At 44.9% G+C, this 26,528-nt stretch overlaps 3 protein-coding genes across 4 annotated transcripts in view; all 3 read right to left on the bottom strand.

Moving 5' to 3' along the window:
- CEMIP (cell migration inducing hyaluronidase 1) overlaps positions 1–881 on the bottom strand; it is a 114,516-nt gene extending 113,635 nt beyond the window's left edge. For both annotated transcript variants that reach the window (XM_054214722.1, XM_054214724.1), the window contains exon 1: positions 749–881. The gene's annotated coding sequence lies outside the window, so the exon portion shown is untranslated. The remainder of the gene's footprint in view (positions 1–748) is intronic.
- Positions 1–8,092, bottom strand: part of LOC128914925 (cell surface hyaluronidase-like) — a 58,244-nt gene extending 50,152 nt beyond the window's left edge. The window contains exons 1-5 of the mRNA XM_054214642.1: positions 8,022–8,092; positions 5,073–5,347; positions 1,462–1,509; positions 749–829; positions 50–553 (exon numbers count right to left, since the gene is read on the bottom strand). Coding sequence (XP_054070617.1) covers positions 50–553; positions 749–829; positions 1,462–1,509; positions 5,073–5,347; positions 8,022–8,092 — 979 coding nt within the window. The remainder of the gene's footprint in view (positions 1–49; positions 554–748; positions 830–1,461; positions 1,510–5,072; positions 5,348–8,021) is intronic.
- A 2,034-nt stretch (positions 8,093–10,126) lies between these two features.
- ABHD17C (abhydrolase domain containing 17C, depalmitoylase) overlaps positions 10,127–26,528 on the bottom strand; it is a 31,966-nt gene continuing 15,564 nt past the window's right edge. Inside the window, exons 2-3 of the mRNA XM_054214661.1 lie at positions 16,897–17,076; positions 10,127–13,024 (exon numbers count right to left, since the gene is read on the bottom strand). Coding sequence (XP_054070636.1) covers positions 12,805–13,024; positions 16,897–17,076 — 400 coding nt within the window. The 3' untranslated portion in view covers positions 10,127–12,804. The remainder of the gene's footprint in view (positions 13,025–16,896; positions 17,077–26,528) is intronic.

Raw genomic sequence — 26,528 nt, 5'->3', positions numbered from 1 at the left:
GGGGGGGGAGGGGGGAGGGGGGGGGGGGGGGGGGGGCGGCCCCGCTTACCTCCGTCGCGGATGACGAGGGAGTGGAAGGCGGCGGAGCTCTCCAGGCGCAGGGCCACCCCCCGGCCCACCACAGCGGCTCGGCGGGTGTCGGAGCCGGGTCGCCACGGGGCGAGGTACGGGGCGGCCTCCGGGCAGGGCCCTGCAAGAGACGGATGGCGGCAGCAGCAGCGGGGCGCGGAGGGGCGCGGGAGGGCGCGGAGGGGCGCGGTACCGACCTGATGCGCTGCCACCGCTCGCTGCTCCCCGACGCGTCCCGCGGCGGCGCCGGGACCGGGACCGGGTCCGGGTCCGGCGCGAAGGGCAGGAGGAGCCGCGGCTGCCCGGGGCTCCCCGCGGTCGCCGTCGGTACCTGCTGCCCGCACCCGCGGAGCCGCGGGGCCGCCCCCGCCCGCAACACGTGTGCGGCGGCGGCTCCTTCCCCGCGGGTTTGCACGGAGACGGCGCAAAGGCACATTTTGCTTTTGACGGGTTTTGGTGGTTTTGTTTTTTTTTTTTCCCTTCACTCAACCGAGCGAGTCCGAAAACACAAATCCCCTCCCGCCCCCTTTTCCCCGATTCCACACATCCCCGGCCACGGCGAGGCAACCACAAGCAGCAGTACGAACAGAGAGACGAGCCGGCGAGGAGAAAAGCCCAGCGGCAGATCGACGGAGAAGTACCGGCGGGTTTGAAACTTCGGCTGCAAAGATCCCCTTACCTAACCCCGGCAGCGACGAGCCGCAAACTTTGCACGTCGCCTCTCGGGAGCTCCCGACGCGGGCTGCCCGGGCACCCCCGGCTGCAGGCGGCAGAGACAGGGGCAGGCAGGCGCAGGCAACTCCCGCTCCTCCGCTCCGGCTGCCTCCCCTCCGCCTCCCTATTTATATCCATCTTCCAACCGCTGGCGGTGCCCGCACTGTTTACAGCAGCCGAGCTGCTGGCTCCTCCCAGCCGGGGACGATCCCTCCAGCCTGGACGTATATCTGCGACCGGCGCCCAGATGCTCCGGGCCGGGGAGAGCCCCGCTGCCCGCACGCAAAGGTCTTCCCCGGCTCCCAGCCCCGGGGGCTGTGGGCTCCTCGCCACTCTCCCCTGGGGTCATGGAAGTCCCAGCCCGGGGAGGGCCCTGGGGGCTCCGTGGAGACCAGCAGAGCCCCCCCCCCGCCCCTCGTCGGGCTTAAAAGCCCCATGCAGTGTGCAGCTGGGGGCCAGCCGCCTCACCCAAGAAAGGCAGAAGGCTGAGGCACGCCAGCCCCCAGACCTCGATGTGGTCACTGGGGCTTGGCATGCCTTGGCCCTTCTAGGGACGCTCCGGCACCTTCCCGCAGCGGTGTTTTGCCCTGTGCTTTCTTGCATCGGGCAGATCTACGGAGAACGCTGTAACCCAGCAACTGCAAAAGTTCCCCTGACATTGGGTGAGCAGAGAGGTACCTGCCACTTCACCTCTCATCACCCGCTGAACCAACCCATAGTCAGAGCCTGGGGTGAAAGAGAGGAAAAGCCTTAGAAGGTGCTCTCACATGACACGGCCTCAAAGAAACCCATGTGCTTTCAGCCCCATGGCCTGGGTTTGCAGGTTCCTGTCCAGACTCCAGTCTCAGTGGACATGGCACTGCCTGCAGAAGGACCATCACACACTGGTTTGTTTTCCATGAACCAAACTATCACATTTTTTTATGGGTTCTAAAATATAGCATAACTGAGCTTCCAGGTGACCCATAAAGACAGGTAACTACTCACTCTGGCCACTGCCTTCTCCCTCCCAGAGTCTACATATAATCCTTCACCTCCACTCCAGAGCCCGACATCCAGAGAGGACGAGCCAGAAGCGGGCAGGCAACAGTGCCAACTGCTGCCCCTGCCCAAGGCCAAAGCCAACGAGGTGCAAAGCCACAGGTGCTGCCGATCTCAGAGACATTTGTGTGCCATCATCTGGTCAAACCGTTCCAATCTGTCACCTCTGAAATTTATTCTGGTGCAGGATTTCTTCTGACGGAGGGCACAAAGAGGCTATAGTTATGGTAATCAGGAGCAAGTGCTGTCAGACAAAATATGGGAACAGACTGGAAGCAGGGGGGTGGGCAAGGGGCACGTCCGTGCCCCACACTCCAGACAACAGCTCTGGAGCGGGAGCAGCACTTGCTTGGGCTAAACAAAACCCAACCCCTGTCTTACAGCCTGTCCTGGGACCCAGGGTATTGCTGAATCTGAAGATAAGCATCCAGCCTAGAGAAACAAATCCAGATAACACACCTCTCACTTCAATACCCCATAAATACAGGGAAACGTTAGAGCTGCCACCTTTGCTACCGGCTGTTCATCTATCATTTAGTGCTGGCACTTCTATTCCTGTCTCAAATAGCTTTTCTCATTTTCCTTCCAAAAAAGCGGCATTAGTCAGCGTTGTGCCTCCTCCTTATCTGAATATGACACACATGAATGCAGGTCATGGGAAAGCTGAGCTGTTATCAGAGGTACAGGAGGCTGGGCTCAAATTTTTTTGAGACGGATTTATCTACCAGTAAAAGTTTCAGGCAAGACAAGACAAATAGGAGTATTTTGTCTTAAAATACACTAACTAAATTCTCTGAATTCAACACTTCTAGAAGTGCAAAATTTGAGGTAGAAGAGGCCTTGAACCTTTATTTTACACTGGTCGGGGCCCTAGAAATCTTGTACCTCTTTAAAATATTTACTCTGTGCAAAAGATTTCATGGACTTGCAATCTAAATAAAAGGCAACAATGATTAATCTAACACAGTAATAGTGGAAATAAATGTGGCACAGGCTTTGGTTCGGGATAAACTTTGTGCAGGCCTTATGAAATGATCAGTAAAGCCAAACTCGCGTCTGTTTACACGGGACTTTTCCCGAACAAGAACCCAATTATTTTTAAGGTGTGAGCACTGTTTAAATCCTTCAAAGCCATTTTTCCTCTGTAACCCTCAAAAATACACTGGTCCACATAAATACACTGGTCTGATTCTTTTTCTGAAATAACTACTTTCAGGTGAATGATTTCAGTGCCGTTTTCCCCTGTATTAAGTTCTCAGTGGCCTGAGGAAGAAAATTTCAGAGTAAATGCGAATGGACACATCATCCTGGTTTTCTGAAGATTCCCATCTCATTTTAAGAAACACACAGAAGTGCCTATTGTTATCTGGAATTTGGTGCTCGGGAGCTAAGCTCTTTTCCTTTCACTCTTCTCCAAATTTCATTTTTTGAGACGGTTTTTCTTTGCGGCAGCACCGGTTTGATGCTTACACCACAGCACTGGGTTACGGGACGCATCCTCAGCACAAGCGCATTCCCAAAACATCCTCTCACCTGCAAGTGGGAAACCATGACTAACGCTCACCGCCTCAAACATACGGCTGGTGCAACCCTTCCTGGCAAAAATAACCAACCCAAACCCTCCTTGGAGTGTTATTGTTGGTTATAAACTGAAGTTTACCTTTCTAACAAACAAAACTGGGTCATTTTCCGTAATGGGCTACCAGGTATGAGGCAACCTCGACCGTGTCTCGGCGTGTCGCAATGACGGTAACACTTTGCCTACAAACGCGACGACATTTGTCAATAACAAATACCGATGGCTGGCGAGGATCCACTTTAAGGCCACGGCGCAACGCAAAGCGGCTGTAAGGGAGCGGGCGGGGGGTGCATGGACCCCCAGACCCCTCTTCCCAGAGACCCAGATCTCGCACACCAACGCGGAAAGGAGGGTTCCTCCTCCGTGGGTGACTCTCCCGGGCACGCTCCCTCCCTGCGCCGTTTCCTGCTTCCTTCTGGCTCCTCGGGGAAAGGAAGGAGCAGCCGAGTCGGCATCCCCCGAGCAGCACCCCCTTCCCAGGGCGGCTCCGCGGGCTCACTCCGGCCGTGCGGGGCCCGGGGCTCCCGCAGCAGGGCCAGCGACACCTCGGACCGGGCTGTCCCAAACCCTCCGACCGCCCGGAGCCCCCACACCGCGGGGGGGGGGGGAACGGGCAGCGGCCGCGGGGCGCGCCCGGACCCTGCGGCGCCGCGGACGGACGGGGGGGGGCGCCCCTGCACAGCCGCTGCCCGCGCTGCCCGCCCTGCCTGTGCCCTGCCTGCTGCCTGCCCCCTGCCTGCTGCCTGCCCCCTGCCTGCCCTGCCTGTGCCCTGCTCGTCCTGCCCGTCCCCTGCCTGTCCTGCCTGTCCCCTCCTCTGCCTGCTGCCTGCCTTGCTTGTCCCCTGCCTGTCCCCTGCCCTGCCTGTCCCCTGCCTGTTCTCTGCTCTGCCTGCTGTCTTCCCTGCCTGTGTCCTGCCTGTCCCCTGCCTGTCCCCTGCCCGCCACACTCCCCCCAGGTCTGGGCAAACCTGCACATCCTGGAAGTGACGGACGTAGGCCATTAGCTCCTACGTTATACTAATTAACGCATATGATATTTTTTAATTTTTTTTTTTTTGCTCCTCTTCCCAGCCACAGATCCTGTAATTCTCCACTATTTTTTTAACCTTTTTTTTTTTTTTTTAATTAATTTTACGTTTTCAATATAGCATAGCTGTGTTTCCCACAGGCAAGCCCCAGCTCGGAGCAGGGGAATGGATCACACCAGCTTCTGGTGGGAGCTGGAAGTGCTGGGGAGCGGTGAGGAACACACAGCTAACGCTGGCATTAGAGCTGCACTCAGGGGCCACACCGAGCCGGGCACTGCCTCACCACAACATGGCTTTTACTGCCTGTATTGACTCCCACAGACTGTCTCCTTACAATGGCCCATCTGCGGTGACTGTCCCCCGCACGCCAGACCAGCCTTCGTCCAGCGTCTCCTCTCCCGCAGACACCGACTGCTTCCCACCTGCCTCATCACAGACCTCCCGCTGGGGGCTGAGCACTCTGAGCCCTGGACCATGGGGACCACCACACAGGACCACCGCGTACCCACTGCACCCTGTGATGTCCACCCTTGCCGGCACCCCTCGCCCTGCAGCACGGAGCCCGGCCCCACGCCTTCAACTCAGCCAGCACCAGAATGCATTTGAGACACCAAACCCACATCTCCTCCTTATATACCTACCACTTTGTTCCACTTTGGGCTTTAACGGTGTTTTCCTCGGTTTAAGCATTTGCTTCTTGAGCAGAGAGAAGGCCTTGGACTGCTGAGCTTCAGACAACACTCCCATATTCCTGAGGAGCCGAAGCACCCTGTGGAGCAAGAACGGCTTCGCCTTGTGCTGGGCCACCTTGAGACGACTGTTGTGAATTTTGGGCAGGTTGACTTCTCGACCACAGTTGTAAAACCGAAAGAGATTCCAGGCCAAGCTAGGTCCAAAGGTGTCCATCAAAATATATCTGGAAAGTTTAAGGAGCATGTCACAGGACAACTGCTTTTCTTGGGGTTTCTGGCCCAGATTCTGACTTGGCAAACTTCTCCTTCCCTGGTGACCCAGGAGGGAGCTGCTCCCGAGCAGGCTGGAGGCTTTGTATGAGCCCACGGTCCCGGGAAGGGTTTTCTGACTGTGCAACAGTCCTTCATAATCCGGATCCCACAGAGAACTGTTGGGATTCAGGCTACGTTCTGAAATAATCGTAAATACAGTAAAAGCTCTTAAACATAAACAGCAAAGAATCCCAGTGGGTTTGTTTCTTCAAAAAAAACCAACCCTCAACTATATCTTTCTTTCCATTTATCAATGTTCTGCTGTAGCCCTGGATAGAATGCAGATTGCTACATTACTTTGACAAACTTACTGAATGTTTCGACAGGCCAAATCAATGGATTTGCAATTTTTAGGTACTACAATGTAATAACGATTATTTGTAATATTTTGTTCAAATTAATGCTTTCTGTAATGCTCTGGAAAACTATCTTTGTTATATGTACGCACACTCCAGGGTACCCAGATTCCTAAAAAAAAAAATGCCAATCACCAAAAAAGTATGCGCTTTTCCATATGCATTTTCTGAAAAATAGGAAAAATAATGATTCCTATTAAAGACTACAAAAGCCTTTTTCATGCATGACTAAGAAAGGAAACTTCTATGCTCCCACTGGGCCCTTTGCACGTTGGGTCCAGCCCCAGGGCCCAGCACAGCCCCCAGGTTTCCAACAGATAAAGGTTGGGTTTCAATGAAAGGCTCAGTTTCGCTTTCTAGGTGACCTCGCTGGACTCCGCCTGCTGATTAAAGCCATTAATTAGCCTGGTGTACCAGGGTTAAGCTGCCCCTGCTCGAAGGCCACAGTAGCTTCATCCTGCGGACAAGGAGGTACCGCTACGGGAGAATCCAGACTCTCTGAAGCTTAAATTTGCTTCTAAGGCAGTGCCCCTACACAGCTCCCCTTCATTCGGGCTGAGCCTGAAGGTTCAATTTGTGCCCTGAGAATTGATCAGTAAAGCAATTAAACGCAACGTAAGGAGGCTGGGACTCCATGATGAGTTGGGCTGCAAACACACAAGAAAGCTCTAATAACTAAAAGGGACAAGGAACCCAAAACTTAATTGCATCTTGCCAAAAGTGTTTGAAATAGTTAATGTTTTAACGTAACGGCACACTGCTAAAGGCTGGAGGTCACGTCCCCGGGAGCCCTGGAATGTGCCTGCAGCCTTCCCCTTCATTTCTTAGCAGACAACAAGATTTTTAAGAATGTTGTTCTGTTTCTTAGAGGTGGATCCCAGTACAGCATGTTTGAGAAGCTTCAGGTATTATTTTTTTTTATTTGATTCAAGATTAAGGTTATCAGCTTGAAGTAGCTGTGACTTACGGTCCAGGGGATTGCTTGCATATTGTAATCATATTAGTTAAGTGTTCTACTATTATGTTGGAATTTTACACGTCAAAATGCACATTTATGGCTGTAATTCATCCCTGAAACATAACCCTGTAGCGCTTAGAAACTGCAAAATATGACTGCTAGGACTAGATGGCAGCGGATAACTCAGGAATATGCCATAACGAAAGCAGCATTTTGCATCTTTACTGTATCTTTCATTCAGAGCAATCAATAGCCATTGCAAGAACCCTATTCATAAGACCCCTGAGAGATCAATGAGCTCTTCCACTTGCTTACTGATGGGTTGACCTGAAGGGGAGCAAACTGCTTGTGCAAGATCCTCTGGAGGAACAAGGAGAGAGGGAGGAGGACCCCAGTAATATCGGGGGGGGTCCCTATGACCCCCTCCTCCTGCGCAGATGTGTTGCGGGGCAGATGGTCCGTGTGGAGGAGGACCAACACACCGCTGCCATCCGACTGGCGCCCGTCTGAGCCGAAGGGAAAGGGCTTTGGGGCAGACCCAAAGCGTCCTTAAGTGCACCTCATGGCACGGCCGCAGCGGAGCGACTCGAGATGTAAGCAATGTTAAATCTTTAAGTACGTCTGCAAGCTTTCCAGAACAAACTGCCGTGTAAAACATTGTTTAGAATAAACAAAACTTTGGATCAATACCGTGTCTTCAAGGCAGCCCTGAAACCAAAAACGGCCTGAGGAACTAATTAAAAATAAATTAAGGGCCCGTTGCATGCAGTCACCTCCAAAGCCACGGTCAAACCGCGCCGTTTATCTACGCCTCCGAGTCAAACTGGAAACGAGAGGCCTGTTACCCTTCCGTTGTTTTTTTTGTCAGATAAAAGTCATGGTTAGCCCTTCCAGCCACACTCCTCCTCCTCCCGGCCCGGGACACCCCCAGCCGGGGCAGCCCCGGGCCCGGCCCGGCCGGAGCGGCGTCAGCCCACGCTGGGCCAGCTGGGGAGGGCGGACCGCTCCCGGCCCCCTCCTCCTCCTTCTCCATCCTCCTCCTCCCCGCCAGCACTGCCCACCCCACCGCCGGGGGACCGTCACCGTGTCGCTACTGACTGTTGACGCTCGTCGCCTGCGCCCCGGGCCGGGCGCCCACCAGCAGCAGCAGCGGGAGCAGCATCCGGGCGGCGGCGGGGGGACCCTTGGGGGGACCCGGGGTTCCCCGCCCGGGGGGGCCACCTGCAACACAGACAGAGGGGTTGGCCCCGCAGAACGCCGCCCCCGCCTCACCCGGCTGCCCCCCGCCCGCGCACCGCGGCTTGCGGCGGCTCCTTACCCGTCGGCGCCCGGCGGAGCGGCATGGCCGGCGGCGCTCCCTTCGTGCCCGGGCCCCGCTGCAAGCCCAGCTCCCCCCCGGCGCCGAGCCCGGGGGCTGGGAGGCTGCCCGGGCTGCGGCAGGAGGGATTTTTTTCTCCCCCACCTGGCCGGAGACAAGGGCTGGTTATGTCGGGAGCTGCCGCCAGCCGGCACTTGCGGGCGCAGGGCGAGCAGAGATGCTCCGGTCTCCGCCGAATGGGAAAAAACTTTGTCCAGGTGCCACACAGAGCAGAAGGGAGAGCGCACCTTTGTGTGCGGCAGGCCCCGGGTAAAGCGACAAGCCCAGGGGACAGAAGATTGCCCATTCCCCAGCAAACCTACAGGAACCCAGAGCTTTACTTTATAAAAGCAAGGTAGCCCACCACGCCACTGGGGCACAAGGCAATCCAGAATAAAGCAGGTTTTTTACCTTTACAGGAAGCAGAAGACACTGTACAATTAACATGCTGAAGGTGTAGGGGTCATCTTGGGATTTCTTCTTTCTTTGACGTTTTTCTTTTTTTTTTTTTTTTCTTTTTTTATTTTCTAGGCATGTTACTCTAACACTTCCTGCAAAGTACCACAGGCACCCAGCTACAAACCCAGATGTTGCCAGAGGCAGCATGTGAAAGGAGTGGTGCTCGTTCTCCTGCTCCAAGGACCGGCTCATCCTTTTTACTGTTGTAACAGTTATGAGACCCAAATATTGCACATATAACCTCCCTCTTCGAAATTCATCCCAATCCGATCCAAGAATTACTGCTGGGCTTGGAAAGCAATAAATACTAAGCAGGTAGTTTCTGTGCTTGACCTCATCCCCCAGAGCGGATCGGCCACCATCAAACAGCCACCGGACCCTTAACCAGTGCTGGGAGTACAAAACGATGACGTCTGCAACTCAAGGCATTTCAGAGCTAAAATGGCTGGTGAATTCCACAAAGGATACAGAGAAATAAGGTAAATGGACTTAAACGAGATCATTAATTTACATTCACGAGAATAGACCCAGGGAAGAAAACCTTTTCCAAATGAGAACAATCAAGGTTTACTGCTGAAGGAATCACCAGAGGAAGAACATGCATTGGTTCTTGACTTCTGTGTTCAGCATCATTCAGAAAAAGCAAATACGATGCAGAGTTTATAAAAGATGTGCACAATACCAAGTGGAAACACAGGTTTGGGCATTTAGAAAGCTAAAGGCTCAGCACCCAGAGCAGACTTGCCACAAGTTACAGGAAGAACAAGGAAGAAAAACGCAGCAGAGGCAACTCGGGGTAACAGGTCTCCATGTGAATACGAGTTAAATTTGTAACAGTTACATAAACTGAAAAAGCAAATTCCCTGAAAAATGCTACCTTTAAAGCTGTGACAAATGTTTCCCTCTGGCTTTTCAAAGCACAAACGTTAAACAACTACTGACAGAAAAGCAGATGTGCCACATCTTACCTTCCTGAAAAAAAGCCGCTCTTCCCAGATGGCTGTACTATATGAACAAAGTCACACAGGAAAAACAAAGAGAGCACCCACATCAAGAAAAAATATTCATGATCATTTACACCCTTGGAAGACCCGTTGCATAATTTATTCAGGCCCAGCCAGCCCTTTTTACAGCGACACCTTGATAGCTCTAATATATGCATAACAAGTCCTCGCAAAGGCCCACATTACACATTTACATGACAGAATGTCAGCAGTTTGCTGGAACAGACTATTTTTTTAGCCCAATCCAAAGTTTCTCCTTCGTAACCTCACATCATCCCCCTTCCCGTGATTTAAAAATTCGGTTATAACCTTTTTTCTTTAAGCAAATGGAGAGCTGAAGTCCATTGTCTTATTAGTTTCATGAGTTGGCCACTGTTGTGTTTTTTTTTTCAAATAATACTTCTAATGTTGACCAGTAGTGTTTGTAAATACCTGAAATAATGATACTTTGATACAAGTTTACAACATGAAGCAGCTCACTAGTACTATTTGCTTTATTTTGTATAAAGCAAGTGTCAGAAAATTATGAAAATTTCAGAATTCATTTAAGAACTATTCCACAGGAACTGGGATACAAGGAAAGTTATTTAAGGGAGCAAACAGCTAAACAAATTATTGACTCAAAAGGGTGGGAAGAAGATCCATACCAGTAGATCGCTGATAGGTCAAGTAACATTTTAATTAACAGCAAAACATTTGTGTTAGTTAAATGTAGATGAACTTCACAAAGCAAAACAGACAACACAAAAGCCCGAAGAACAGTGAGGCGAACTCTGAGAATTAGTTCGGCAGGAATTTGGGCAAAGAAAAGAGAGCACAAGTGGAAATTCATGTTCAGCCAGAACATTGTGACCTCGGGCTGCATGTGCAGAGACTGTGGGACACACGACAACATTGAATTCAGATTGGGGGGGTCTCATTAACAGAGGAATACCAACAATAAGCAAAGCAAATGCAAAGACAAGTCACAAAATGACTGCAGGAGTTAGAAAAGCAGTAATTAAAAAAAATAATAAGTCAATTTATAGGGAAAAGGTTAAAAGTACCAGTTTGCTGAAGTAAAAGGGTAGCTACAAGGGGAGGAAACATTGAAGGCTGAAGTTTTTAAAGCAACACAAAGATCAATGTGGGTATCAAAAAACATCGCCTAATTAACTAAAAATTCCCCAAGTCACTACCTGGACAGGCTGACACTTTCCAAGGTTACCTTGAACACCTACACCATAGACATCAGCTTTGTTCCACAGGGCTACAGTCTCAGGAAGAACACATGCGGAAATGGAAGAAAATCCACCGCGGATTTATGAAGGTGCAAAATAAAACATAATTAAAAAAACAGAGAGAGACACGTATGTGAACATTTATTTAACATACAGGAGGGAAGCAGCAAACTTGAGCTGATGATTAGGCAAAACCTGCCAATTTTGGCTGGAACAGCCACCAAGAGAAGAGCTGGGAGCCTGTGGCTTGGGGCACTTAAAACTCACGACTGGACAACACAGATGCACAGACCCGAATTCTAAGGCTGCAGATGATGTGGAGCAGGACGGGTGTCCCCATTTCCCCCCGCTGTAAGTGAAAATACCAGTTTTCCTCCTTTTACAGTAACAGGGCCAAGTCAATAATCAAAGACAACAGACTCACTTGACAATTAACTACAGGCCTCTTATAAGGACTCATGACAACTATGTTCCAGCATTTCTTCTAGGCAATGAATCATGACTTTTTGTTACTTAAAACCAGCTGAACACCATCTAAAACGAATCTCTTTTACATTTGATTTACATACCAAGCTTCATGGAAATGTGGCTTTGTACTTCAGGAGAATTTTCCTTGAAAGGAAGGAATTAAATAATCAAAATCAAGTTACTCTATCCAGTAATCCATACTTTACACTTTCCTTGTGTATGAAAATTATGCACCAAATAAGATTCAAAAATTCAGCAAGCTCTAATCCATGCATCCTTTATTCCATTACAATCACTGTGTTGCATTCTAGCAACAGGACACAAACTGCAATCAATCGCGATCAATTTATACAACAATCTGAGGCTTACAGTACATTTAAGGCCTTTAAATTTGGAAAAATTAGACCTATGCTAGTAGTGTAACAATTTTTAAGTGTCTTGCATTTCTGATGCATAATCTGTGCGATTCCAGTGTCAAAGAATCAAATTACTTCTAAACTAAAAAGATCAGCTCAATGAAAATTTAGTTACATAAATTCATCAAAACATAAATGTGTAAATTTTTTTTTTGTCCTGGAAACTTTATAAAACTTTAATAGCAAAATAATATAGGGATAAAAACATATTTTAACAAAATGTATTCAATCATATACAAACCAGAATTTTGCAGTTTATTGTAACTAGACTTAAATTAAAACTACCAATTAAGAATCTATGCACAATGTAAATTCAAATATGTACAGTACTTTTAAAAAGTCTACAGGAATGCTTTACAGAAGGAAATGTCTGTTATGGCTATTATTCAGACCATCTGAATATTAAAATGAGTTTTCTAGTAGTAAATTTACACATTTATTTTTAAACAAAAGCAAATTTGTCCCTAGTTCCTTTAAGAATATTCCAGTTATGTTTATACAGGTAATGGAGAGGTCGTTACAGAGTTTAGCCCCATATAGTAGTTTATCTTCAGGAAAAAGTATATTTAAATAATTTACTCAGGAAGATCAGTAAGTTAACAAAAGAACACTAGAAGGGAGGAGGGGGAACTTCATCACAATAACTTCCCAGTTACAATACCACAGCTAGAAACTTCACAGAGAAAGCGCTCCCTTAGATTGAACCCATGACTGATTGTTCAGAACAAGCTGTAGCTCGTAACAGTTGTGTTCTCCACGCTGAGAACACTGGAAAAAAAAGTCTTTGTAGGACAGAATTATAAACGATCTGAAGCGAGACAGAGAAAACTGATCTTCGATTAATACAGCACTAGGTAAAAAGTGTCCCCATAAGCAGCTAGTATTCCCACTTCCTTCAGGGCAACGAAGCTAAAAATTGTTGGAATTACAGTAGTTGACCATATTTGTGTGCATTAGTAGAATAATTTCCAGATATAAAAGACAAATTTCATCAGATGTTTGATTAGAACACCCTAAAGACAGGGTATTTCTTCATAGTATAAAGCTATTACAGCTATCCAGTTAAAGCATGTGCAAAACCAGGTAATTTCTTCCGTTCACAGTAACTGAGGTAAAATCAGGTAGGCTTCTTCAGGAGTTGGGAAGTTCATGAGATATGAACTGTTTTAGTCTCTCTAAGTACTGTGCATAAAGCTCTATGTCATTATGCCCAGCCCCTTCCACCCAGAGGGGCTCCACGGCCCGCGGACATCGCTCGTACATGGCCAGGCCGTGGGAGAAATCGATCACCTCGTCTTCGGTACCGTGGATTACCAACACAGGAGAGGTTACTTTAGAGATCTTGTCAATGCTGGGGAGATGGAAAAAAAGAGAAACAGAGCTCAGCTTGGGGCTTTAACTTTCACACCATCACAGAAAGCAAGCTTAACTATCGACACACGACCCAGTTACCACTGCACGTTTTTAAGCGTCTGCAAAATGTTGGAATTGTGCCCAAGAGACATGGAACCAGGCTCACTCCCCAAATGCACGTGGAAACAGGAGCCTGCACTGCCATCACCATCATCCCACCAGTTCTAATGACAAGAAGCTCAAATGGTCACAACCAACCCCCCTCCTCCCCCCCCCCCCCCCCCTCCAAAACATAGAGTATATGAATCACAAAAAACATTGAGAGGCAAAACAAGATTCCACAGGATGCGCTGCCAGTGCGGACTCTTCACATCACACATTATCAACTTCCAGTTTAACAGATTAGGAACTAATTAATTACATTCCAGTCATAAGACTCATGCAAAAAAAAAAAAAACCTCAGCTCATGAGGTTTGAGCCTGTCTTTAAACCCCACAAATTAAGGCAGATTCAGCTCAAGAAAAACAATTCGTTCTTTGTCCTGATTGTCTGCGTTCAGATGGCAAGAAAATAAACTGGGGAGAACAGCATTACACGAGGATATTTAACTGCAAACCAGAAGAAATACAGAGGATTTTAAGTCATGCAACTAACAACTTCTGCAAAGTGGCCTTAAATTTTTTTTTTTTCCCCTTTTGTTCGGCTACATTTAGCAGACAGGTATAGCTAGTGGCCACCTCTCCCAGGAGAAGGGGTTCAGAGGAAAGGGAAGAGTGACAAAGACACCTTCACACCTCCGAGTTCAGGCCAGAACCCCCTAATTACGAAGCATACTGGTAGCCCAGGAGCTTCAGAGTGGTCAGCAGCAGCTTTCTGACTGCCTTCCTGCAGGCACCAGCGTTTATTTCCAGCCAGCCATTTCACATTGGTAGGTACCACTAATCCCAAATGAGTATAAAGGCACAGCGCGTTAATGAACTCTCAGTTTCCTACCAGCTCCGCTTACATCAACAAATGGAGGAACTGGCTCAGGACATTACGCAGAGTATGGGATAAAGTAGGTGGAAAAATGAATGTTAGTAATATTCAATTTGACAGAAGGACAAGTCTATTTCTTTACGCTATCTGATAGAAGGTGCTTGGATTTTCCTGCTCCTGAAGAACAAGAAAGCACGCAATTTTGGTAAGACTAGAGATTTTACGAAGTGATCCAGGCTGCTTAAAATGATTAAAAAATATGGATGCCAACATACATTGGCTTAAAAACAGGTTTAAAGAAGCTTTATGAAAATATAAACTTAATTAAAAATTAAGATGTAGGCTGAAGCACTAAACCTCACACATATAAATCTCAGCATTTAGTATTCTAGACAACCATCATTGATATTCCAGTAAACAGCTGAGAGTAAACACATTTCTGTCTCAATACTTCTCTAAAAAAACAGGCTTCATGTCATTTAAAGAGGAAAAGTGTTATTTAAAATTAAAATGCAGCCTATTTCATTTTTCCTGTCTGGAACTTGAGTTGTGTGCAACTATGCTGAATACAGAAAAATATCCCAAGAACATAAGAGAGACACCAGAATAATGCAGATTTCTTTTCCTCATAATTTTCATCCCCAAATCAATAACATCGCCAAACGTAAATACTTTATAATCAACAAGCTATATAAACTGAAGTCTTAAGCCCATGATGGGTCTGTCCCCGAGTTCCACGATGTGACAGACACGTCAGCTACAGAGATGTTTATATGTAATTTTAGTGGCTAGATACTAAGTTCTCATTTATTGTAGGAAACCAGGAAACTCCTTTCACTTCAGCATTCAGATAATGAAACTATTTTTTCACATATAGTCACAGACCATTAAGCCAGATAATATTTGTATTTTGCAGAAAATTGGAAAGCGTCCCATTGCCAACTCAGCGACTCATAAGGCAGTATTTAAACTGCACGTTAGATTTACTTAGTATTCTTAGCCATACCGCCCTGCAGCTAGCGAAATCTACAGAGACCAAATTCTCACGGAGCCCCAACATAAAATGCACATAATAGCAATTCACTGTAGGTGCACACAGATCTATTTGTTTCCCGCCGCGAAGACAGACAGTTGAGCTGCACACATTCAGAGAAGTACACTGCTGTTTATTTTCACTGCTTACAGTCCGAGCGAAGTCAGGCTGACAGCAATGAACAGCTCAGTAGGACAAGAACAAAATACTCAAGCGCCACAGTACATCTGTTGTCACTGTTCTCCCCCCTCCCATTTTTTCTTTTTTAAACTCTTATTTCATTTGGCTGATATCAGCTAATCACTGTTACTTTTGTAATCAAAGCTATTTTTAAGGCTTTGGTTTTTTCCCCTCTAGCAGAAGCATTTCTAAGTGTTGGATTTCACGTTTAAGGATGATGAACGAGTTGGAGTGTGTTTCAAATTCCATCTGCACCTTCAATAATTTAATTATTTATTTAATTAATAACTTATTTGGAAGAATTCTAAACATGGGGACTGGACACTGATACCATGAGAGCTGCTATTACTCGGTCACTTTGTCACTGTTCTAGCTGGTCTGGCATACAGATTTATACCTATGGCCTCCCCCACCTTCTAATTTTAATCTGTTGTAACTAAAATAAAGGAAACATAAATGCTATGAATATGCCCTACTACATTTATTGCAAACATGACCTTCGGAAACAAAGCCAAGCTTTGCACAAGACTTCAGAGAGCCTCTGCTTTGTCTTGTCCCTTCCACAGGCCACTTAGCTTTTTATCTGTGCCTCTCCTTACCCCCCACCCCCAAGTCTATATACACTGCTGTAAAAGAGACTGGCTTCCCCTCTCATATTCTCCCATAATTTAAACTGGGTGAAATGAGAACTTTTAAAATATTCCTAGAACATCTGCTATTCCCAAGACCGATACCATTCCCAAATATTTGGATACTCTAATTTAGGTCTGTTGCAATTGCTTTTCAAATGAAACACTAGGCTATAAAGGCAACTGCTTTATCTTGAAACCACTCGTATACAGCTTTCTGCATGTAAAATATTCCAGAGCTGCTTGAAAGAGGCTTAAAATCTTCCAAAAGAGGGACAGTAACTTACTTTATTTTGGTCACAGACATTAGGATCTTACATGATCTCCATCAGGGAGGAACAAGTCTCAGTATCTTTAGTGATTTTATATGGACAGCGTACTAAAGATGCAGAAGTGTTTTTTACTTACAGGGACCAAAGGCAAAGAAACACTAAATGCATTCCCTCAAGATGATCCATGAAATACAGAAAAAAGCTGAAAAGTGAACCACACCAGTCTAACACTCTATCCTGTGACCCTCTTGTTTTCTCCCTTTAAAAGCAGAAATTAGTTATACCTTTTCTTCTGCTGATCTGGTAAGCCTATAGCAATATTTTACCAAGCAGCTTGAAAAGAGCACATCCATTTCATGGTATCACATTACCTTCTAAATCAAAGCTGACTGACATGTTAAGAGTGTACAATTACTAGTTTGTTAGCCTGAAGGACTTAATAGTGTATTATCAGTCGTTAAGCTACTACTCCAAACTTGACAGCATAAAAATTCTGAAATTAACAACCCATAACACAAAAACCAGGAGGAAAAAAAGTTAGCTGTAAACACGAAGACTTTATTTGTTCGTTGAGCTGACTCTCACATCAGTTTGAGACTCACATCAGCCTGTTTCTTACATGGTGATTCTCTGCTTGGATTTAGGTGCACATACCTACAGTTTAAAATGCAGGTGACAATTCAGTAAAGTCCCCTGGAAAGTTACACAACCAGTCCCTTTTAAATACTAAAGAGCATATTGAGTACAGAACAACCCTCTTTGCAGCGCTTATACGTACCTTGGAAAAGCATCAAAGCAATAGGTTTTCCTAGTGTCAGGAAAAGCTACCCGTAATCCAGACATCAAGGGAGAATGAAGGATTACTGCTGCACACTCGTACCGAGACGCCAGGTCGACTGTAGGGACAGTACCAATACTCTGACCATACAGAATAATGTTCTCAGGACTAACACCATACCTGTAGAGAAAAGAAACATCGCTTTAAAGAGACCACATTTCACATCACAAAAGCAAAAAACAAACCCAAAGAAAAAAAACAAAAAGGAGGCGGGGGGGGGGGGGGGGGGGGGGGGGGTGGATAAAAACCAAAGCATCCCTCCTGCCCACTGTAGCTCTTTAAAATCTGTTCCTAGGAGAAATTACTTTACAAGTCTAAAATTTAAAACAATACAGTGAAGTAAATAAACCATTTCAGAGGTTGAAGAGAGCTATCCTGAAAGAAGGAACGTCAGTTTGTTCGTTAATCTTCACCATCTTCATGAACACCTCTTTCACTCCACAGCACAGCAAATTATAAATTAGACTTCCCCCCTACCCAGAGTCACTCTCAGGAATTTCAATTAGGTATTCCAGAGGCTAACAACCTCTCCACCATTAAACAAGACAGTTACTCCTCTGCCCACCTTTCTTTCCACACAGCTAGAACAAAAAGACCAAACTAGAACAAAATTGTTAGTGTAGGCAAAGACACCAAAGACGATAAAAATTTGAGAGGATAGTTCTGTTAATTTTTTCAATTTCTGATCAGTGTAAATTATTCCCCATTTTTCTTTTCCAGTTTAAAATATGTCAAGCTTATTTTGTAACTAAAAAGATACATCATTCCATAAAATTCAGGGTTCACAGGGAGTCCTGGATGGCTCCACAATATTCCCATCTGCTCTATAAAACTGTCATAGCTTATGTGCTGTTTCACAGCTGCAGGAAGAGGGTGATACTAATTCAGTTTTTATTTAAAGTACGCAAAATATAAAGGAATTTGGAAGGGGCACAGGAAGCGGCGACAGTGGCTAGGAAGAGGTGACGAGTACAGTAGTATTTGGTCGCCACAACTTGTTAGGAAAGCTGAAAATCAAAGCTGTTACTCAGTTAATTATAAAATATTTACCCAGAAATTTCTATGTATAATTATACTTCCTAATGCAGGCTATATGAAGAATAATGAAGTGCAGAAAAGAACACATTTGTAGTAGAAGATTTGTGCAGAACTGGTTTTTTTGCCAGTCTACACCATTTACAGTCCTGCTGTCACTGCTACGATAATGAAAATCAAACCCTACGGTGTAGGTTATACCCAACGTGCACCTACAAGGTTTTAACTTCTTTGCCAAGCTGACAGCGAGGTGTATGGCAGGCCTGGATACTACTTGAGTTTCCCGCAGCTAAATGATTGGGTATGGGCAAAAGAGCGAAAATTACAACGGAAGAATAATCAAATTAATAATTAAAGTTACAATAGAAGAATAACCCAGTACTAATCATCCAACTACAGGCTGTCAAGATTGCTGGGTTTTATGATGAAGTAAAACGACACTGGATTGTAGCCTCTGTGAAACTAGAATTTTCTTAATATTTCTATACTGCTGAGCATAAGGGTGCTTTTGGCATCTGCTGTAGTATGAATAAGCAACTGTATAAAAATATCTCCCTGGAGGAAAATTTTACCCTCTTGGTAACCAAGCAGCAGCTCACGTTGGTGGTCTATCACCACAGCCATGGCCTGATGTTTTTAAAGAGATGTTGTGAAGCTCTTTTAGGAGAATTTTTTATCCCTTACTGTTAGAAATAGTCCAGCACACAGTAGAGCCTAGTTGATTTTGGTATATACGGTAACAGGACCTTGGAGCAAAGCTTTGTCCTCATGGACTTCATTCCAGCTGTTGAGTGGGGTGAGCTGGAGGCATGTACCTTTGAAGGCAACACATGCAACCAAACTGTTGATCTACCATCATAGTAGCATCGTATTAAAGACAAGCAGAAATCCATCAACATTGGGCTATGCAAGACAACGGGGCTGGAGCAAGATCTCCTATGCAGCACTTAAGTAGGGATGGAGTTATATTAATGCTGGTAGGTTTTGCAATACTACCCTGAACTCCAGTATCATGATAAATGTAAAGTCTCCTTTCTAAAAGGTTTACAATCTAATCAGAATACGGAAATAGATGTCTGAATCAGAATCACAGGATAACAGGACACCATAGGGTAGCAAGAGAATTCCTTCAACATGTATAATTGCCTTAGGATATTTTCTTCAACGTTTATCTGCTTTGGATTCACGCCTTTTGATGCTATTTTGTTTCTGGAAACAGCTCATATTGCAAGTGGAACACCTTGCTGCTGTTGCAATAGATACTCTAGGAAAAAAAAATATCTCCATTTCATAGTATGCCAGTTAAAGTTAAAGTCAGGTACATTCTACAGCATCATTAACAAATACACAACCGAGATCTCTAAATTAAAAGTAGCCTTCCACCACTAAATAAATGCTACAACTATCCAGTGTCTAACTCCGCAGAAAGACAAAGTGCCAATTTTGGGGGGAAAAAAAAAATCTTAAAAAAGTATTAGGACACTGAGTTAGTGCACTTGTAGCCTGTCATTAGGTCAAATGCCTTTTCTACTTCGTATTCCTACTGACAGACAACTAAAAGAATCTCTTGGACCATTTTAGTTAGGGAGAGTCCAACTTTCCAGATGGAAGAGCTACTGTAACAGATATATCTTTGTAAGCCCTTTACCATTAGGCCATCAATCAGAAGGTGAGACATATCAAGCTTACCGCAAACATCAGCGGAAACAGCTACATGTAAAATTTATTTATTGCGAGGCCAAAGGACATATGACAACTCATAAGCAAGGGCCATGAATAATTGACACACGCGAGGTTCTTGAAGCTGAAGGCCAGGGCTTGGCTCCATGATACTCTCTCCGTGTCTTCAGGAACTGGGGACTCAGCAGGCACTGGTCAGATGGGGTACGATACGGCCTGGGGATTTTATCTTTAAAATACAGTATCCTTTAAGCAAAGGCTGGGCCCCTTCCTCACTCTGCAAACTCCCTTGTGGTTCTAGATTCTTGTGCAACTTGAAGAGTGATACAGAAAGGGAAAGAGAAGAGAGGAGGAGCAGACATGGATAAGAAGGCGGCAATGAAAGGGAAGCTAAAGTGATATAGGAAAAAGGAACAAATATGATGGAAAAAGGCAAAGGACATTCTGAGAAAAGAGGAATCCTGTTACAATCTCCTCTCCTATTAAGGAAGAAAGTTCTTCCACCAGCTAAACAGCATCTCCTAAAAATATCCTCCTAGAAACACACAAGCTCTGGTCTCTGTGGAAACAGAGCTCCACTGACGGAGCAGGAGACCCAAGTTAAATTTCTCGGTCTGCTCCTGCACCTCTCCCGTGGAGCCCATCAGAGCGCTCAAAGCAAGCAAGGCCACACTGCAACATGGAAACCAGCCTTCAGCAAAAGCAAAGTAGGAAGCAATTCAAACAGTTACCGTGGGCACCTGTAAAACACTGATTTGACAAGGGAGAAGAAAAATAAAACAAAAAAGGCAGGCATGCTTTCTTGTCAATTACTGAGGAGCACAAAGCTACTGCCATTTAAAACCATGCAAGCATTTCTACTCCCTCCTACCCACAGACACTTATCAGGTGGCAAAGTTCTCCAGCCCAGTCTGCTCTCAATAACCCACGAGCAGATTATCTGGATTAGGGATTACATTTCTTAGGTGTGCAAAAAAAAAAAAACCCCAACCAACAGCTACCGGCACCTCGCCCATCCAGGCCAGGTCTAGCCAAGGCACCAACACACTCCACAGTTAATAGTAACACAGGGATTTTTATTCCCCCCCACACCCCGTGCTACTGAGTCAATTTATACAAATTAGGTTTACCAGTAGTTCTGGTCTCCTTATGCTGGCATGAACTACATGCACAGAAGCTGGCTGTTCTGAATCCATATCCCAGACTTTTCTGCTTAACTCCTGCACAGAGAGACCTCAGTCACACAACAGCTCAGCGGGACGACGGAGAGCGGGAATATCACTGACAGGGAGTTCAACGAAGGAGGATGGGACACAACCACTTCCAGTTCCCTCTGCTGAGCCGTATGGCTGTGGCTTGGGCCACGTCCCTCATCAGCTTCCTCATGTAACACAGATGATTGCATCAACTGCCTTTGTAAAGCACTTAAAGCTTTCTGGCTGGCAGCACTATGTACAAACTGTGTATTATCATAAAACATCTTTAATTATGAGCGTAAGATACTGATTTCGCCCCTGCCCCTCCCCAGGCTCCAGTTCTGAGTGACAGAGAAGGAAAGCTTACTGTTGCTATTTTTACTCTGTTGAAAGCGGCAGTGGAACACCGCTGCGGGGACCACAGATGTGTCACACAGCTGAAGCCCTGCAGTGCTCTCGGCCAAAGTTACAGCATCTGTGCCAATCCTCAAAGGTGCTAAATACATATTCATTAATGAGGCCAGTTCTTTTTTCAGGCTTACTGAATCAGTGAAGTTAAACACAGCTTATATTTTCAGTTTTGAAGTTTCACAGTATTTGTTGTTCCAATATCCCTTACTTAAACTGGAAAGCAGATAGAACAGCACGGATACAGCAACAACAACAAATCAGTTCTCAAAACCAGTCACTGTAGCTACCCAGGCAGAGCATTTTGACTACAGAAACCCCATTTCATAATGCTGTCAAGACCTGCTGTCTAACTGCTACTAAACTAAGGCAGCTACTGGGGGTCAAGTTTTCCTTAAAACACAGCATATAAAGGTAAAAGGCCAGGAAAACCAGGTAACTGGCTCGTTCCTTCTTGCAAGAAGACAGTTTGAAACTGTGCACTCCCTTCTCAAGGGAAACACCACAACGAAACGATTCATTTTCAAGACACACAGAAAATCCAGCATGCTCAAGAGCGACACAAACCACGCCACATCTGGAGGCAGTAGTGACTTCTAGAGCACTTTTACTAGAACATATGTGTCCTCAGTTACATGACCTTCACAGGCTATTCTTCAAGTCTGTTTCTTCCTGCTTATACAAACCCATTTGTCATAACGTACTATTTGTTTCCTTTTCAAAATGCATTACCTCTAAATTTATAATCCAGGGGAATTTAGATCGCTTGTTAAGAAACACAAATAGGTTTTTCTATAGCATTACTATACTCTTCCATAAGATATGGGTCTACATTTTCAGAAATAAGTGGTTATTTAATCCAGTATGAATCTAAAAATCTAATTTTGGCAGTAGAAAGGAAAACCAAAAAATCCCCAATAAAGTAAAAACCCCACACAGAGACCGCATATCTTGAACAAAAATTTATGTTGTAGGACCTTCATGTTAAAAAAAAAACTCAACAAGAGAAGTTTGGATTATTGCAAGTGATTTACAGTATCAGAACAAAACACTGAATTTCACATTGTGCTTCAGCAAGTACCACTCCAGCATGTCAGCCAAAATACCACAGAAATCACAGCAGATTTTCAGCCTAAATGCCAACACTAAATTGAGAGCAAGGCATTAGATTAAGGATTTTTGGTGTTAACCATAACATCAACTGTCAAATGAGAAAAATCAGAATTTTTTCAAGATTCACAGGAAACCCTGGCACACAGCAAGAGTCCCTGTGCCAGTTTCTCACTCCAGTTTCCTTGATTTCACACAAGCATAGGTCTAAAATTCTTCAGTTTTACTGAGCACATTAGACACTGATTATTTAAATTATGCAATGTCTTCTTCCCCCTATGCCTCGTTCCTGTCCAAGTCTACAAGTACTATGTGATTCAAGTTCAGGTACATCAGACTCTCTTTGACTTCGCATTTTCATTGTAGCACGAGCCAAAAATGGTTTACATATTCTGGTTTATGAAGCTACAAAAAAAAAAAGAATTTTTTTTGGCGTATATCCCAGCACACTGTCACAGGAGCAGACAAATAATTCCACAAATATGTTCACACTCAAAATAATTTCACTGGCTGCCAGAGAAATTTAATCAAGGAACCTGCCACGGGTTTATAACGCTATTATTTTACTGCCACACCTGATAGTTACTTGGTTACACCATGGAGAAACCTCAGTGCTAATCAATATAGGCTAACTAATACTGGAGTTACAGAATGAACCTATGACTCTTGAAAATGCCCTCTTAAAGGCTATTTTGCAAGTTCATTATTTGCAAATACCACACTACTACAGCCTTGCTGGACTATGTGATTGTAGCACTATTCCAGTGATGCACCAGCTCTTCTTTTCATATAAATGGAACTAATGAAAGCAACTTCTAGGCACTTCTTAGAATGATCATTTGCATTGCAGTAACTTTAATTATACCAAAACATGAATCACTACAACTGCTTCTTGACTACTGTCTTGTGATAACCAGCGACCTGTTATCAAATACCGAGAACTGTGCTCAAAGTTCAACCAAGCCCTAACAAGGATATTAAATATCACTAGCGAGCTCAAGCAACCATGAGAAAAAAAACAGATGATCTACATGCTGTCGAGTCGTGAAGCCACTGCGAGTTTGCCCTGAACAACCAGGGCAGGTAAAGAAAGGCTATTTCATGGCATTCTCTGCTACAAACTGTAATAAAATTACATTTTAAATTAAGTGAATTATGCTAACCTACACTGAGTAGATTTGGAGTGTTGGTTGAGTGTCTTTTGGTTTTTTTTTTTAAACAATATCCAAAAAATACCAGTTAATCTAAAAAAAATTGCGCCTTTTTCAAATGCCACCTTAAATTACCTTGTGTTCATCTGCCTTGAACATCGGCTCCTGAAGATGTCATGTTTCAAAGTGGAAAAACACCTTCTCTAACTAAAGCACTTCTGCTCAGGACTCGAAGCAAAATGAAGCACTCTTGAACAGTAAATCCATTCCCCTCCTTTTTTCCCCAGCTTCACTGCTGCAAGTGAGTTTCTTCTGCCCCTTCAACATCCGTTTTGTTGGGATATTTCATACCACACCGTTGCAGCACTTCGCCTTGCTTGTCCTGCACCACCCATTCTTGAGCCAGCTTCCCACCACAGCCAAGCAGCAGGTCTGGTCTGCGGTCCATCTTCTGTTACTCATAAATCAGGCTCCAGCCTCACAACCACTTGGAGTTAGTGATCTCACAGCAGAGACTGTCTGACAAATGCACTTATCCATTCTAATTTTTCAAGCATTTTTCAGAACTAACAGTCAAATGAGAAGTGAGCTATCAGAGCATACAAAAATAATAGATGGTACGCATCATCAGCCAGGAAAGGAGACTTCTGCAAACTTGTGTTCTGGAAGAAATCTCTTCCAAGCTAGCTGAACAGTAGCAAAACACTGTCATACAGAAGACAGAATGGGCAGAAAATATGCAATCTGTGCTTGCAGATAATTTTTTTTTTTTTTTTTTAAAAAGGAGTGACAAAGTAAAACCACCTCTGTTTTCTCTTGTACTAAGAGCTCAGCTGTATTTACAACACAACTTTTCACCACCACAATGACCCAGAACACTAAATTTTGGTGTTTGGTTTATGTTAGGTTGCTCATTTGTCTACCACATGAAATAGCAGTTATATGTATAAACAACAAACAGATTTGGAACAGTTGCTTCTGCCTGACTGAGGGTTTGCTGTTTTTTTTTTTTTCCCTCCAGACAGCAGGGAATGAGGAAACAAGAGTTTTCATTAAACATGCATTGAAATTTAAGCAGAAAGTTGTGCCATGGGCATGCTGATATAAGAACAGAGTAACTTTGCCTCTACATTCATTAATTCTTTCATAGGGAGTGGAAGTTAGCAAGAAGGCCACTGACAAACAAAACCAGATGCTTGCAGGACATCCAACAAAAATCAGCCTTTGTTTGCACTCCTACCTTTATCATACCAGTACTTTATGACAAGAGGTGAATTACACTCCAACATTCGGTGCGCATTCATGCAAGGAGATGAAGGGAACACTTTCCTAAATGAATTCCTAAATAAACCCCCCTAAACGTTGGGGGTTTATTTTATTTCCCTAATCACAGGGGCAAAAGCAATCCAAACACTCTGTAAATTGAAAGACAAGAAGTTAGTAGCAGTAACAGGAGTTAAACACATGGGTACATTCAAACCTAATTCCCACCCCCCCAACTTTCTTTGCTTTAGCAACCTTAGAAATCAACTAGAGTTCTGAGGCCAGCACTGTGTCACAAGGTTATGGTTTTGAAGACATACACGTGCTCTCTACTCTTCATAGTTTCTTGCTTCTGACGATTAGGGGACGGGAACACCTCTCTTATGAAGAAAGGCTGAGGGATTTGGGTCTTTTTATTCTGGAAAAAAGACGACTGAGGGGGGATCTTATCAACACTTATAAGTACTTAAAGGGTGGGTGTCAGGAGGATGGGGCCAGGCTCTTTTCAGTGGTGCCCAGCGACAGGACAAGAGGTAACGGGCACAAACTTGACCATAGGAAGTTCTACCTAAACATGAGGAGGAACTTCTTTCCTTTGAGGGTGGCAGAGCCCTGGCACAGGCTGCCCAGAGAGGTGGTGGAGTCTCCGTCTCTGGAGACATTCAGAACCCCCCTGGACGCGTTCCTGTGTGACCTGCTCTGGGTGACCCTGCTCTGGCAGGGGGTTGGACTAGATGATCTCCAGAGGTCCCTTCTAACCCCTGCCATGCTGTGATTCTCTCAAAGCACTTTCTTAGAGCAATCTTGATTTACACCATTTAGTCCCAAGACACAACAGGTAGATGGCATACTAAAATGAATCTCTCACTCCAGTTATTTTAAAAGTAGAGCACTGGAGTTAACTGTAACAAAGTATTTTGCATTTAATTAAGATGCTCTTTAGCAAATAAACGTGGAATACAAAAGTCTTAAGCTTTATTTATCAAAGACAGGAAACCTTTACCGGCGACTAAGATCTGTCTTGATTGACCACAGCATCAATAATTTAAAAAAAACTCAGTCAGCTACATTCTATTATATATTCTTTACTGTAACCAGTATACAAAATCTATATTGCCAGTCTCTGAGGTACATTTCAATAACCTGAGACAGCAGATAAAATTCTGTTGCTTTCACAGAGAAGCTCAGTTTGTAGTATCTTCTGGAGTGAGGAATTCATTACCTTCACCCCCAGCTTGTATCTCATCTCTAACCTGCTGTGGTATTTTTATTTCAGCTGCACCCATCGTACTCTGTATTTTGTAATGCAGCAGAGCTAAGACAGATGAGCACGCTCCTCACAGCATTTAACAACAAGACATTAAAACTTTCACAATCCTTTTACTGTTGCAAAAAGCCTGCACTTTCACTTTACATATCCTGCACTCAAAACCAGAATACTATTCCCTAAAATTGTACTCCCATGAGGGTTGTTACGAAGAACAAGAAAGATTTCACGATATCCACGTACCTAAACACAGTATCTTTATATATAAAGACTTCGGGTAAAACAAGTATGTGTCAACTAACAGAGAAACTGTGCTTGAAATAAAGTGTCCTCTGATTCCATAGGAAATGTCAAAAACCCGAGTGCAAATATTAACACTGGTTATGCATTCCCACAAGTTTTGTGCTTTCATAGCTGTTTCTCAGATTGCAGTTATTTCCAAACTGGAGAGCCTTGCCTTAC

The sequence above is a fragment of the Rissa tridactyla genome, chromosome 9, assembly GCF_028500815.1.
Source record: "Rissa tridactyla isolate bRisTri1 chromosome 9, bRisTri1.patW.cur.20221130, whole genome shotgun sequence".
NCBI lineage: Eukaryota > Metazoa > Chordata > Aves > Charadriiformes > Laridae > Rissa > Rissa tridactyla.
Note: the sequence above shows the minus strand (reverse complement) of the source record. Positions and strands in the feature narration are given on the sequence as shown.